Below are 12,313 nucleotides of genomic sequence, written 5' to 3'. Positions count from 1 at the left end.
GGGGGGGGGGGGGGGGGGGGGGGGGGGGGGGGGGGGAGCAGCCCAGCAGCAGCAACGAGATCGTCCCGTGTCCAAAAAATAAAATAAAAAAAAACGCTGCTCATCGGCATTGAAAACACACACTCACACACACACAAACAAAAACAAGCCAAATTTGGAAAGAAACTATGACTAATTAACCAAGATGAAGGAGACATCTACGCTCCCCTTGTTGGACCCCTCACTCACATCACAGCCAGTTCCCTAGTCAGTTAGATGGATACATACGTGGAACCCCCCGATATCATCATATTCAGGGCCCAAAATTCTCACATGCCATTTCTCTCTCTCTCTCTCTCTCTCTCTCTCTCTCGGCCCTCCCGCCAGTGGCTGCCTCTTCTTCATGCAAGACATATCACAAAAACCAAAAAAAACCACGACCAATACGGGCAAGCTGCACAGCCCTGAAAAGAACGCCAACGTAGCAAGTTTGACGACGGTATAGAGTTCGCACTGGTGCCGTTCGGAAAAGCCATGCTAGACTGACTAGCTCGCATCGCTAACCATGGCCAACACCAACAAAATGCCTCAAGACCGTCATGGTCCTCGCGCCAACATGTCAAACTTGCCGTTGACAGCCGAGTTACTCGACTAGAATCTGCTGCCATGCGGTTTACCCGCCAAAGTATACAAATCCACCACGCCTGCACTTGCACCAAAACGCAAACTTAGTCCGACAAGCTGTGCCGCTTTGGTCCCCATCCTGGCGTGTGATCTGCAGATCTGCGTGAACCCCCCCCCGCAATATCTTGTCGTCAGGAAGCACTAATGTCGTGATGCTAATCCAAACGCCTATTCCGCCTGTAACGCCGTAATCCAAATACCGCCTGACCGCCTCGACTCCATCCTCGTATCCCTTTTAGTCGACGGGAGCGTGCTTGAAGAGGAAACTAACACTCTCGCCGTTGTGCGTACGCCTACAAGCCTCGGCAAGCTACCCATCATAGTCAGACTTTATCGCCGATGCCGTCATAGAAGAAAAGAAAAAAAAAGGCACTTACCGTTGGGCTGATGTCAATCGTCTCAATGCGGTCGCAAAGCTCCTTCTTGTCTTCATGAGGCACAGTGTTGGTCACGACAATCTTCTTGAGCTTGCTGCCATTGAGAGCTTCAATGGCGTTGCCACTGAGAATGCCGTGAGTGACAATGGCAAGCGCGTCCTTTGCACCCTCCGAGATCAGGACATCAGCTGCCTTGACCAGTGTGCCACACGTGTCAGCCATGTCGTCGACCAAAATGGCCGTCTTGCCCCGAACGTCTCCGACTAGCACCATGCGCGATACCTCATTGGGCCGTGTTCGCTCTTTGTGGATAAGAGCAAACCCGAGATTCAAGCCGTCTGCTATCGATGTCGCCCTAGCACCTGGTTAGCACTGACACCTTGCCTGTCCCGCCTGATGCCGTGCTGTTTCAGAGTCTCCGAAAAGTGCAATTACTGCCGAATGGCGCTCTTGGACACTTCTGGACCTAGCGCCACTCAAGGGAAGCCTTACCTCTTCGCACCACCTGCATCTGGGCTGACAATTACACAGTCTTTGACATCCAGATTCTCACGGATCCACCTCAGCGTACTGGGTTCTGCGTACAGGTTGTCCACAGGCACGTTGAAAAAGCCCTGGATCTGGCTAGCGTGGAGGTCCATGGTAATGACATGATTGCAACCAGCCGTCTGGAGCATGTTGGCCATGAGCTTTGCTGTGATGGGCGCGCGAGACTTGTCCTTCTTGTCCTGGCGAGCATAGGGAAAGTTTGGAATCACAGCGGTAATCCGCCGTGCAGACGCTGTCTTGCAGGCATTGATCATGATGAGCAGCTCCATGAGGGCATCGTTGATATCGCCTGGCGGCGTAGATTGTAGGATGAAGACTGCAGCATGGTAAGCTGAGGCTTGCCTGACTCGGCTATCCTCTGGTACAGGGCGCGGTGCATACCATCTTCGTCTCTGACAGACTCGCCAATCGTCACAGAAGTCTCCTGGTTCGAGTACTGCAGCACGAGGATCTTGGTGAGTTCTATTCCAAGTCTGCGGCGATATTAGCGACACCTGCCCGGACACGTTTCACCACCGCCGTGATGTCTACTCGGGCAACAAAAAGCAAAGAGTTGCATGGGAGTACTTGATGCCGTAGATGTGAAAGGCAGCATAGGTGTGCTGCTGTTGATATTATGACAGACGAGCATGCCGATGCCGACGATGCTGATGCCGTTTTTTTTTTTGGCGGAGACGTGCACACGCCTAGTTGTAGTCCCAACTAAGACATGGTCAGACGAGGACTTGAACGTACCGGTCAGCCACGAGGCGGGCAAGCTCGGGGTAGCTGTTGCCGGTCAGCAACTTGATGCTGTTCGTGGCCATGGCTGGTGTAGGTATGGAGACGGTGGAGGAGGATGCTGCCAGCTGGGAATTGGCACGTTGGTCGCACCGAGCCCAAACTTTTTCGCGCGAAAAGCCGGGCACGGGCCACGCGGAGAAAGGTGTCGCCGACCTTTGCAGAGGGCGCGCGAACACGAACAGTCTGGTCGCGGTAGGCGCCGGCCCAACCCTCCCCCGCCGTGGCCCAACTGCAACATGTGCGCCCGGCCCCCGAGACCATGAATCACCGCGGCGTTGCCCGTCTGTTGTAAGTAATGGAATGGCGAGAGAGCCTGGGTGCTGGCCAGCACTCCCCTTGAACACATGCGGGCCAAAAGTGGCCAGCGCGTGCCGTCTTGTCTTGCTATGGCGAGGTTGCCCGCACCTAGTCCTCTTCTGAAACTGGTAGCGGCCAAAGATCCGGCTCTCGAGTGTTGGCGCTCCAGACACCAAGTCGCTCACGCCTATTGTTACGAGCAACGCACCAATATTCAAAAGGGCATGCCGATCACTGTGACTGCTGCAGCCAAATGCACACGGCTAAGTACACTGTCCCCGTCGTCTCCATCGAGGTACCCTCGTCCTCGTCGTCCTCGTCCAAGAGGCCCTTTTCCTTAGCACCGTCATCTTCCATGCTCCCGCCCCACCAATACCTCCGTTTTACCGACACTTCCCAAGACGTCACGGCGCCGTTGAAACAGGCTATAGCAGCTATTTTATAGCGTCAATGGCAGGGGCTTCAGCCTCATCGTGGCTCGGTACCTATACCCCCCCCCAATGAAACATCCTTGGGCCTCGACGGCTCACTCAGCGGCACAGACGCCGCTGGGCCGGGCGGACTTGCATCTAGAGGCAATTAATTCAAGACCATTGCTACAGTTGATGTCACAAACACCCTCTACACGGCGGACGCCCAACACCGCAGCCAATCGTCTCCACGGCGTGCTCACTGGCCATCCTTTGTGACAACACTGTGCTTGGAGCACCACGCTGTTTCGCGTCTTGCCTCGGGCAGGCAGGGCGAGAACGCCACAAATGCATGTTTGACGAGGCACGAGAACCGCTTGGCTCAAGAAACCGTTCTTGATTCATGTACCCCTGTAGGCCGAAGCTGAATACATACATGGTGCGCCACAGTGACACCCGTCTGCCGTTGTCCAAGCTCCAAGCCCCAAACACGAAACAAACCCCTGACAAACTCATCGCCGTTCTTTGAAATTGCGATGTGAGAGAAATTATTGATGTGCAAAAAAAGTTGCCTGAATGTATACAGTGATGTGCAGAAAATTGGGTATTCATGCCAGCCGTGAAAGAATGAAGGTGAAGCGCTGGCATGTCGAAGTTGCCTGTGAGAGGCTGAAGATGAAGAAGAAGAAGAAGAAGAAGAAGAAGAAGAAGAATAAGGTGGACCAGTCTCATGAACGAAAGAAGGAATATTAGGGAGAGGGGGGTATGAAAAGGCCGTTATGGTACAAACAAAGGAAATCGTGTGATGTAGGCTGCAGAATTTGGAAAACCAAGAGAATGAAATGAAGAAGAAAAAAAATGAATGAAGAGAAGGAAAAGAAAATCGACAACAACGTAAAAAGGCAATGCCGAGGGTATCTTTGGGCGAGAATAGAAAGAAAGTGTGGTTTGCGAATCTTAGCACGTTTGCTCGCACATCTTGCCAATAGCCTTTTCAATGTCGGAGAACAAGTTGAGGACGTGGCCATCTGCGTAGATTTTGATGGATTCCGTCTCCTTTCGCTCGGCGGGGGCCAGGCTGTCAACCTTGACAGGACTCCGCGGTGGTGTGGCTTCGGCAGCTTGGTCATGCGAACTAGGATCCAGCACAATGGCAGCAGCAACGTGCTCGAGTAGCTTTTGGCGAAGGCGAAGACGGCGGTTTTCGGCTTGCTCCAATTTTTGAATGAACTCATCTATAGAAATGTCCAGCTCGGCCAGGGCCTCTTCTTGTTTGAGAAGAGATTCGCGCGAGAAGATGACCGTCTCTCCACGGCGCAGATAGGCAATCATACGGCCATGAAGCTTTTGGCGACCTGCGCGCAGGGATTTGTAGGTTTTGCGAAGGTAATCGCAGCGCTCATCAAGGGCTCGAAGTTCCTGTTTGGCGCGTTAGCAATGCCTCATCTACATGTACGGTCGAAACCACTCACCCTTGACAATGATGCGACGTCACGCTTGTTGAGCACCTCAAAGTTTCCAGCTTGATCGTAGGCCTGCTTGTGGAGCAGCTTCTTATCGGCGTCACTGATGCGTCTCGAAGCTTCGGATACGCGCATGCCCTGGGGAAGCTTCCAGGAATCCGGGATAGCCTTAGGACCGCAGGTTTCGGACATGGCTCGGCCTCGATCCTTACTGTTGCGGCGTTTTGGGCGGCCCCGGTCCATGATGGAAGGTTCCGACATGTTGCGGTTGTGAGGAGAGGGTTGAACGGACATGGGGTCCCTCCTCTCGGCTCGCGGTGAGCTCCTGCTGGATGCTGGCGAGGTTGCGTGAAAGGGGTTGATGAAAGCAGAGGGTGGCGTGGGAAGAGGAATGCTGCTGTTTGGCGATCGTCGGTGGTGGTCCATGGCGCTCAGTGGAGTGGCACCACCAGAGCTTATCGACGCAGGCGTTGCAAGCTGTGGTTTGCTCACTTTCGAGGTCAAAACCAGCGGGGCGGGCGAACATTTGCGCTCAGCAAGCGGCGACTTTGGGGGCACTCGCGGCGGAATTTCTGGCTCTTCTCGGATGCCGCCCGTCTCGAGCCTGAGCAAAGGCCTAGGTGTGGCACCAGGGCTGAGGATAGGAGACAGCGGCTTGCCACAAACACTGGGTGGTTCTGAACAAGGGGGGAAGCTGCAATATTGGGTTTGCACGGGAGAAGGACCCGTCACGCAAGCCATCATGGCATCGCCGAATGGACCCGACCGCCAGTTTGTACCGGGAGCACTGCAAGAACGCTCGTGGCCAAAAGCTTCATACGAAGGTCTGCGGAGAGGCGGCCTCCCTGGAATGGTGGCTGAGAAGCCCCTGTCAGCCTGTTGCTTGGACATGCATAGACGCATTTAGACGGACAAAACAAAAAAGAAAAGACAAGACAAGAAAGAAAGAACGAAAGAAAAAAAAGACTTACGAGAATCAATGGGCATTTCTTGGACGGTAGTCATGGTATTTCCCAGCTCAGGTACACTGACTTTACGCCTCCTTGACAAGGAGCCAGTTCGTTGCCAAAAGGGAAGGGAGCTCTCTGGTGGTAGGGCCGTGTCGCTCAGAGAAGTGGGCGAACGACCTGCAGAAAGGGCTGCCAGCTTGTCCGAGGCGTAGCTTGACTTTGAGCAGGTTGGGGGGCTCTTTGCCGCGGGCCAGAGTTGGTACTTTGACGAGGCGGGGGGCTGCGAGGGAGCAGTGGGGGCGGCGGTGTCTTGGGAAGCCTGGGTTTCTCTGAGTGAGCGAGAGCGCCTGGGCAAATGGTAATTCATTTGAGGGGGGGCTGGACGAGGTGGTGGTGGTGGAGATGGGAGGCGTACCATGGAGCAGCAGGATTCGTCCAAGGTTATATAAAACGACATTTGGTCGGGATCGGAGCGCATGCAGTTGGCTATGTGTGTCATGGCGGGATGTTTGAGGCTACCGTAGGTCTCTGTCTGAAGTGCAAGGTTGATGAGACTCGGGACGTGGGCACGTCAAACATGGAGGTTTTCCCTGCATGTATGTGGTGGTAAAAAAGGCAGTGCAACGGGTTAAGGGTAATTCGTCGACGCTAGCGGTGGTGGGTGCAGCAACGAGGAAGGCCCCTGCAATGGCGACGAGCATCCAATACCAGCGTCCGTGTCTAGGCTGTCGGCAGCGCGTCCCAGGTGGGCCTGGTGGGCGTTGGGATGAAACGAGCACCGGACAGCTGGACAGCGACGGCGACGGCGACGGCGACGGCGACGAGCGGCCGACATGGATGCAGCGACGAGCGCGCGTCGTGGGGGGGAGCCGGTGGCGGGCGTGTGCGGTGCGGTGCGGTGTGGTGTGGTGTGCAGCGTCAGGATGCGCTTGCGTGCAGTGCAGCTCGTGACAAGGCGCAGGCGCAGGGCCATCCTTTTTTGCCTTGCCATGGTCTGCCTGTCAAGCCATGTCATGACATTACTCTTGCAAACCAGGTGTTCCTACATTACACAGCATGCTTGACGCATGGTGGGGGAGGCTGGACCGAAGCGGCATGAAAGCCGGCCCACCTGGGCGAAAACAGGCTGAGGCAGCAGCTGGAGGCCGGGTAAGAGTCGCTGCTGCTGACCCCGACCGACGACAAAGAGCCGGGCCGGCGAGACCAGGGCCGGCGATGGAGTTGGAGTTGGAGCTGGCCTATAGCGGTCGCGGCAGGGGGGGTGAGAGAGGCTCTTGCGGACGGGAAAGCAAATACTGGCATGAGGCATGTTGTGTCGTGCTGTGTCGTGTCGTGTCGTGGCGCGGGCGAGGCGAGGCGAGGCGAGGCGAGGCGAGAGGCGCGAGAGGGCCTTGGTTGCCCGAGTCCGGGCTGCGGAGAAGGAACGACTGACGGCGACGGCCAGAGCTGGAAGGTGCAGGTTGGTGCTGGTGCGCGCGTCAGGAACAAGGCAGGAGCGAAGCGAACGTTAGGGCCTAGCAGGGATGGCCATTGGGCGCGGAAGCGGCCTCGTGGCAATCCTGGCCGCCCACAAGGGGGGGGGACAGCCACAGCTGCTGGGAACAAAAAAAATAATACTACGATACTTCTAGACGGCTGCGCCTAAAGCTTATCGTAAGCCGGCGGACGACCCTTCTTTTTTTCTTTGGCCTCTCTCTTTCTCTGGGTGCACATACACCGGTGCATGGCAACATCCACTATGCCATCCCCCCCCGGGTTGCGGGGGCGCCGCTGGCTGCTGGCTGCTGTGCTGCGCTGCTGCTAAGACTGCACCTACTCGACAAACCCCCCCACCTGCCATGCGCGAACCATGTCGACACCACCACCACCACCGCATCCACCTTGACCTGCTCCTCCTCCTCCACCGCCTCGTCGCCCACGGCCATTCGCAATCAAGGCCACGGCCACGGCCACGGCCACGGCCACAGGCACAAAACAAATTGCCGTGGCCACGGGCGACCACGTGCTACTACCCCTCTTCATTTCATTTCATTTCCTGCACCGTTGCGCCGAGCTGACGCTGCCCATCCACACACATGCACATGTACCACCATGTACTCGACCACATGGCTTCATTAGCAGTCCCCGCACCCAGCATTGCACATATAGGTGGGCGGAACAGGCCAGGCAGAGCCGTCGTCGTCTATCGCTTACCGACACGCGACACGAGGCGCGGGCCTAGGCCGGTGCTGCCGCCACTGCAAGTCGCGGGCGGGCTCGCTGTGGCTCAGGCGGGTAGCAGGTTGTAGTGGTAGTGGTAGTGGCAGTGGTAGCGGCAGTGTGGACATGTACATAGTAGTACATGTAGGTCCATGTACAGTGCAGCACATGGCCCAAGGCGGGGCCTCGCACGCACTGCTCCATATGCCTGCTGCTCGCTCTACCACTACTACATGTACACAGGCACACGCACACGGCGGGACGTGGCCATCGACGCCAGGGTGGTGGCCAGCGCCTCCAATCACGCCCCCGGCCGGCTGCTTGCCGACTGCGCCAAACGGCTGCTCGCCATGCCATCACCATGACGCTCAAGCACAGCCAAGCGCGGGTGGGGCCTCAACGCTGGTTCCGCCATGTCCAAACTTTGTGTGCCATGGCCGCACCCATGCCGCCCTCCTCTTCATCACACAAGAGCAGCGCGAGCAGGCACCCAATGCCTCGCCAAGCCCCGCACATGGGAATGGGATGCGCCTTCCGGCCTGGCCCAAACGTCGCTCCCCTCCTCCCCCCCTCCCCCCGTGCCATCCCGACCCCTGCAGTGGCTGCAAAACACCTGCGCTGCCTGCCCACCACCACCACCACCACCGCCGCCGCCGATGTCCTCGTCCACCCCCACGAAACATCATGCGAAGCTATACTTGTCCCTGCTTTGTCACACGTCGCCCTCAATGCACACACCCGCCCACACACCCACACACCCACACAAACACCCCCAGCCATGGCCCGCTGTCGCTGCAAAGGCTCCCCCCTCGACTGGCCAATGTCGGCATCCCGCCCGCCCATGCAGCCTCCCCCCAAGGTCACGCCAAGTCATGCGTCCTGTATCCAGCCCAGTTGAGCTCCCGCTAGCCCGTTGCGCCCACTCGACATCACCCCATGTGCCTCAAACTCGGCTAGCACATTTCCTGTTCCTTGTCAAAATCCGCCTTAGTGCGCCCTATCTTGGGCCCACTCTTCGTCCCCGACAAAAAGGCCTCTGTCGTTTCATTTCACGCTGCCTCTTCTCGGACGCGCCTGCATCCAGTCACATTCACGCCCTCTTCATCCGCCAGCGACTGCACCACCACCACCACCCCTTGGCCTACGTCTGCAAGACGCCTCTTGCTCCAAGACGCCTTGGGCATCACGTATTACGTCGCGCCAATCGCCCGGCGGCAAGAGTTGCGCCTGCCGACACCAGCACACTGCCTGCTTTTCCCATCATGTACTTGTCGTCGAAGTGTTTCAACCCTGCGCCACCGCACCATCCACTTGCCTCGCCCACGCGTTTGATCTCCGCGCAATTTCTCAAGTACATCCAGTACCTGTCGCTGCCTGCCGACTTGTAGGGCTGCTGTGTGCCTCGGTAGCCCTCGCCTGCGCTGGCGGCGCGCTGACACACGTCATTACTCGACCGCCGTGTCTACACAGGCCGCAAGACAGGAGCCTATATGTCTAGGTACTGTTATCACGCTTATCGCCTCCCCTTCGTATTCCATGCTTGTAGCGATAAACCCCATTTGCCATGACAAGCTGGCCATGCCAATTGTGCATGTAATGTCTATCAGGACACAGCCTTGATGCACGCATGGCGCGGAAAATATACCGAAACGCTCTGGACTCTGCGATTACTACATATTACGCCCGCATTACTGTCGCCTCACCCAAGTTGCAGGAACATTGGTCATCTAGCCTCACTGCATCTGGGCTGCTATGCCTACTGCGGCAAGCTTGTCACTACCCCAAGACACAAAGACTGTTGCAGGTACTGCTGACGTCGAGCTCACCATTACTTTCAAACGTCGGTCACGGCAATGTCTACCTTTGGGCGAATTTGCCTCACGTTGTAAGTCGGATATTTTGCACGCATGGCCCGGGGCATTCCACACACTGCATCAAGCGTCGTGTTCTTTCCGGCAAAGACGGACACTGACCCACCGTGGACAACCTCGTGAGGCCCCCCAGTTGCTTGGTTTCTATCCACATGTGCATTGCAACTTCTTCACCATTTGCAAGTTTGCCGAGTAGTGCGCCAGCCTCAAAATACTGCCTTTAGCTGGAATCCTCTCACGAGACACGTTGTGGCGACTAGCAGCCTGTCTTGGTTGTCGCTAGAGGATGCCATGTCATCCTTCCACCACCCCGCAATCTGCGCTATCTGTCGACTGAAATTCACTGGTACAGAAAAGGCAAGCACATTACAGTCTGCGACGTTCCAAGTGCCACCTATTGGTTATCGCGTCCATACCACATGGTTCAAACTCCTTCGTCTCCTCCGCAGAGCTGAGTAAACCGTCGCGCATATATGACAATGACCTGGTGTTGCATCTAGGTGTACGCTTCGGCTGCAAGCTTCCATTTCATCGAGACAAAATATGCAATGGTCCATACGCGCGTGTCGACACTTGCATATGCCCTCGTTCGACATGCGAGACCCCTCAGATTGATCAAATCGCCCCTCGTTGACTGGTAGTCAATTTTCCAGGCAGTCGGCTTTGATAGTGTGCAGCCTTGTTCCCTTGAGCCATGTGCGCTGTCACAGGGATCCCCAGGCTGTAAGACATGGCAGCATATGTAAACGTCGTTCATGCGCTGGACGTAAAGAGAATGCCCAATGCCCAATGCTCGGATGCCCGATCGCGATCGCGATCGACGACCAACACCAACTGAGACACTGGTGCAATGTGTCAGTCTAAATGGCCATGACAACGGCATGAGCTTTCCAGGCCGCCTACGCTCAAAGTTCACAAGAATGAAGCTATGCCATGTACACCGACCAAGTGCGATATCAAAGGGCCGATGTGCACGGGCGGCCTACCAACCAGCTGGCTGATGCTACTGTGCCAACCAACAAACTATACATAGCGCAAAAGAAGATGGCGCAATCTACCGCCCACCCCCACCCCCCGCAACGTCTTCTCCAAAGCCTCAGGGTCCATTTGCACTACAAAGCTTTTCCCAACCTCAACGATTCGCCACCAAGCGAGCCATCTGAATCAAGAAGAAATAAGAATAAACGAGGAACAAAAAAAGATTTTGCTTAGAGTTTGCTCCTGGCGCCAAAACAACTGACTAGAAGCGCTGTTGGCGCCTCGCCTCGCCTAGCCCGAGTATGTGCTTTTCTTGTGCCTTGCTAAATTTACACACACAGTTGGGCGCTAGCCCATGGATTCGGGAAAGATCTTCAAAAACCAACGACCGACGGTTCCAGAGTAAAATTCGTCCGTGTATACCAGGCCTCTACATCTCCATCTGGTACAAAAAGATGCTACAGCTAGTTTTGCATGTTGCTCTCCCATGCACGTGCCTACATACATGCAGCCTATGCTGTATCCTGCAACGCACGCGCCTGAAGAGAACAGGCTATACTGTAGCTGCAGGCATGCAATGCACATGTATGTACGGTACCTGTTCCTTTGCAATGCATCCATCCTGCGACAAAGCATGCAACAACCCACGTGCAAAGCTGGGGGTCCGTTGGGTACGTCCGAAGCCAGCAAAACGTTTATGCAGGCTAACCTATGTAGTACATGGGTTATCGTGATAATGCCTAAGTCTTTTTTTTATTCCCTCAAAAAATAAAAGAACCCGGTCGGCGGGGTACCGTACCAACGGGTAACTAGTACTACGACTCTGCTGCCTCCGAGCGCCAGGTAAAACGACTGTTTCGAGACGGCTGCGCCGCATCCGGTTATGCCTTGATTTGCGTTGGGCAGCCTCAAGGCGAGGTGTTTTTCACTGCAGCGCAATTATTGTCAAACTTGCATGATTTCTCAGATTCATTGACGATGGTTAAGGCAGATGACTTGCGCCAAACGATGCGCACACACGAAACAGGCCGGCTCTGTATATATATATGTGTGTGTGTGTGTGTGCATGCCTTAGCCTTAGCCTTAGCCTTAGCTGTTGTCACTTGCACGGACGGAACAAGCAACAGTCAGCAATGCCCGTTTGGGCCTAGCAGCCACAGCACAAAGTCTCATGCATACACATCTCTCTCTCGCTCTTTCTCTCTCTTCAGCCCATTTGTGGCTACCACTATGGATAATGTACACGGGGCGCTTTCCGACAAGATGAAGCCGGCATGCAAGACACCTTAGTACACCCAACTATTACTCTCTCCTCCGTCCTTGGTTTTTCGTCTTCCGTCTTGCTCCGAATGTACCACTTGGAAACTAAGCACCCACCCTCCGTCGTCCGTCGGTCCGTCGTCCGTTTCAAACACCCGGCCTACCTTTAGCTGTGTTTCCCATCTTTTGTCCCCTCTTTTATTTTCTCTTGGGCATATCCTATGGATCTGACATTTTGCACTGCATCGGTCGATTGCTTTTGCTGCTAACTGTGCCCCCCTCCCCCCCCTTGCCAACCTTCTTTTTTTTCCCCTTGACCCTGACGATGTTGAGGATGAATATGATGTGCTTTTTTCCAGCATCATCCCGGTATACCACATGGCGCGGCCCGAAGGAACCAAGTCAAAAAAAGAAAAGGAAAAATTAAACATGAAGGGGGACCTTTGAAGGTTTCATCCCTGGTGCCCCCCCCCTTTCCTCTCCTGACTTGGATTTCTGTTGATGTTTTTCCGG

At 55.5% G+C, this 12,313-nt stretch overlaps 3 protein-coding genes across 3 annotated transcripts; 1 reads left to right on the top strand and 2 right to left on the bottom strand.

Moving 5' to 3' along the window:
• Positions 1–898: 898 nt before the first annotated feature.
• SETTUDRAFT_101437 (uncharacterized protein) lies at positions 899–2,395 on the bottom strand (the record flags this gene model as incomplete). The annotated part of the gene is made up of 5 exons (XM_008023480.1): positions 899–973; positions 1,041–1,395; positions 1,533–1,905; positions 1,971–2,062; positions 2,325–2,395. The coding sequence occupies 5 exons, from the start codon at positions 2,393–2,395 to the stop codon at positions 899–901; spliced, it is 966 nt and encodes a 321-aa protein (XP_008021671.1).
• Positions 2,396–3,838: 1,443 nt separating this feature from the next.
• Positions 3,839–5,991, bottom strand: SETTUDRAFT_45209 (uncharacterized protein; the record flags this gene model as incomplete). The annotated part of the gene is made up of 4 exons (XM_008023160.1): positions 3,839–4,498; positions 4,552–5,399; positions 5,514–5,811; positions 5,908–5,991. 4 exons carry the CDS (start codon positions 5,989–5,991, stop codon positions 4,037–4,039), a joined length of 1,692 nt encoding a protein of 563 aa, XP_008021351.1. The 3' UTR covers positions 3,839–4,036.
• A 2,061-nt stretch (positions 5,992–8,052) lies between these two features.
• On the top strand, positions 8,053–8,589 carry SETTUDRAFT_36485 (uncharacterized protein; the record flags this gene model as incomplete). Its single annotated transcript, XM_008023117.1, has 1 exon — positions 8,053–8,589. The coding sequence occupies one exon, from the start codon at positions 8,053–8,055 to the stop codon at positions 8,587–8,589; it is 537 nt and encodes a 178-aa protein (XP_008021308.1).
• Positions 8,590–12,313: the final 3,724 nt, after the last annotated feature.

The sequence above is a fragment of the Exserohilum turcica genome (genome assembly GCF_000359705.1).
Source record: "Exserohilum turcica Et28A unplaced genomic scaffold SETTUscaffold_10, whole genome shotgun sequence".
Lineage (NCBI taxonomy): Eukaryota > Fungi > Ascomycota > Dothideomycetes > Pleosporales > Pleosporaceae > Exserohilum > Exserohilum turcicum.
Note: the sequence above shows the minus strand (reverse complement) of the source record. Positions and strands in the feature narration are given on the sequence as shown.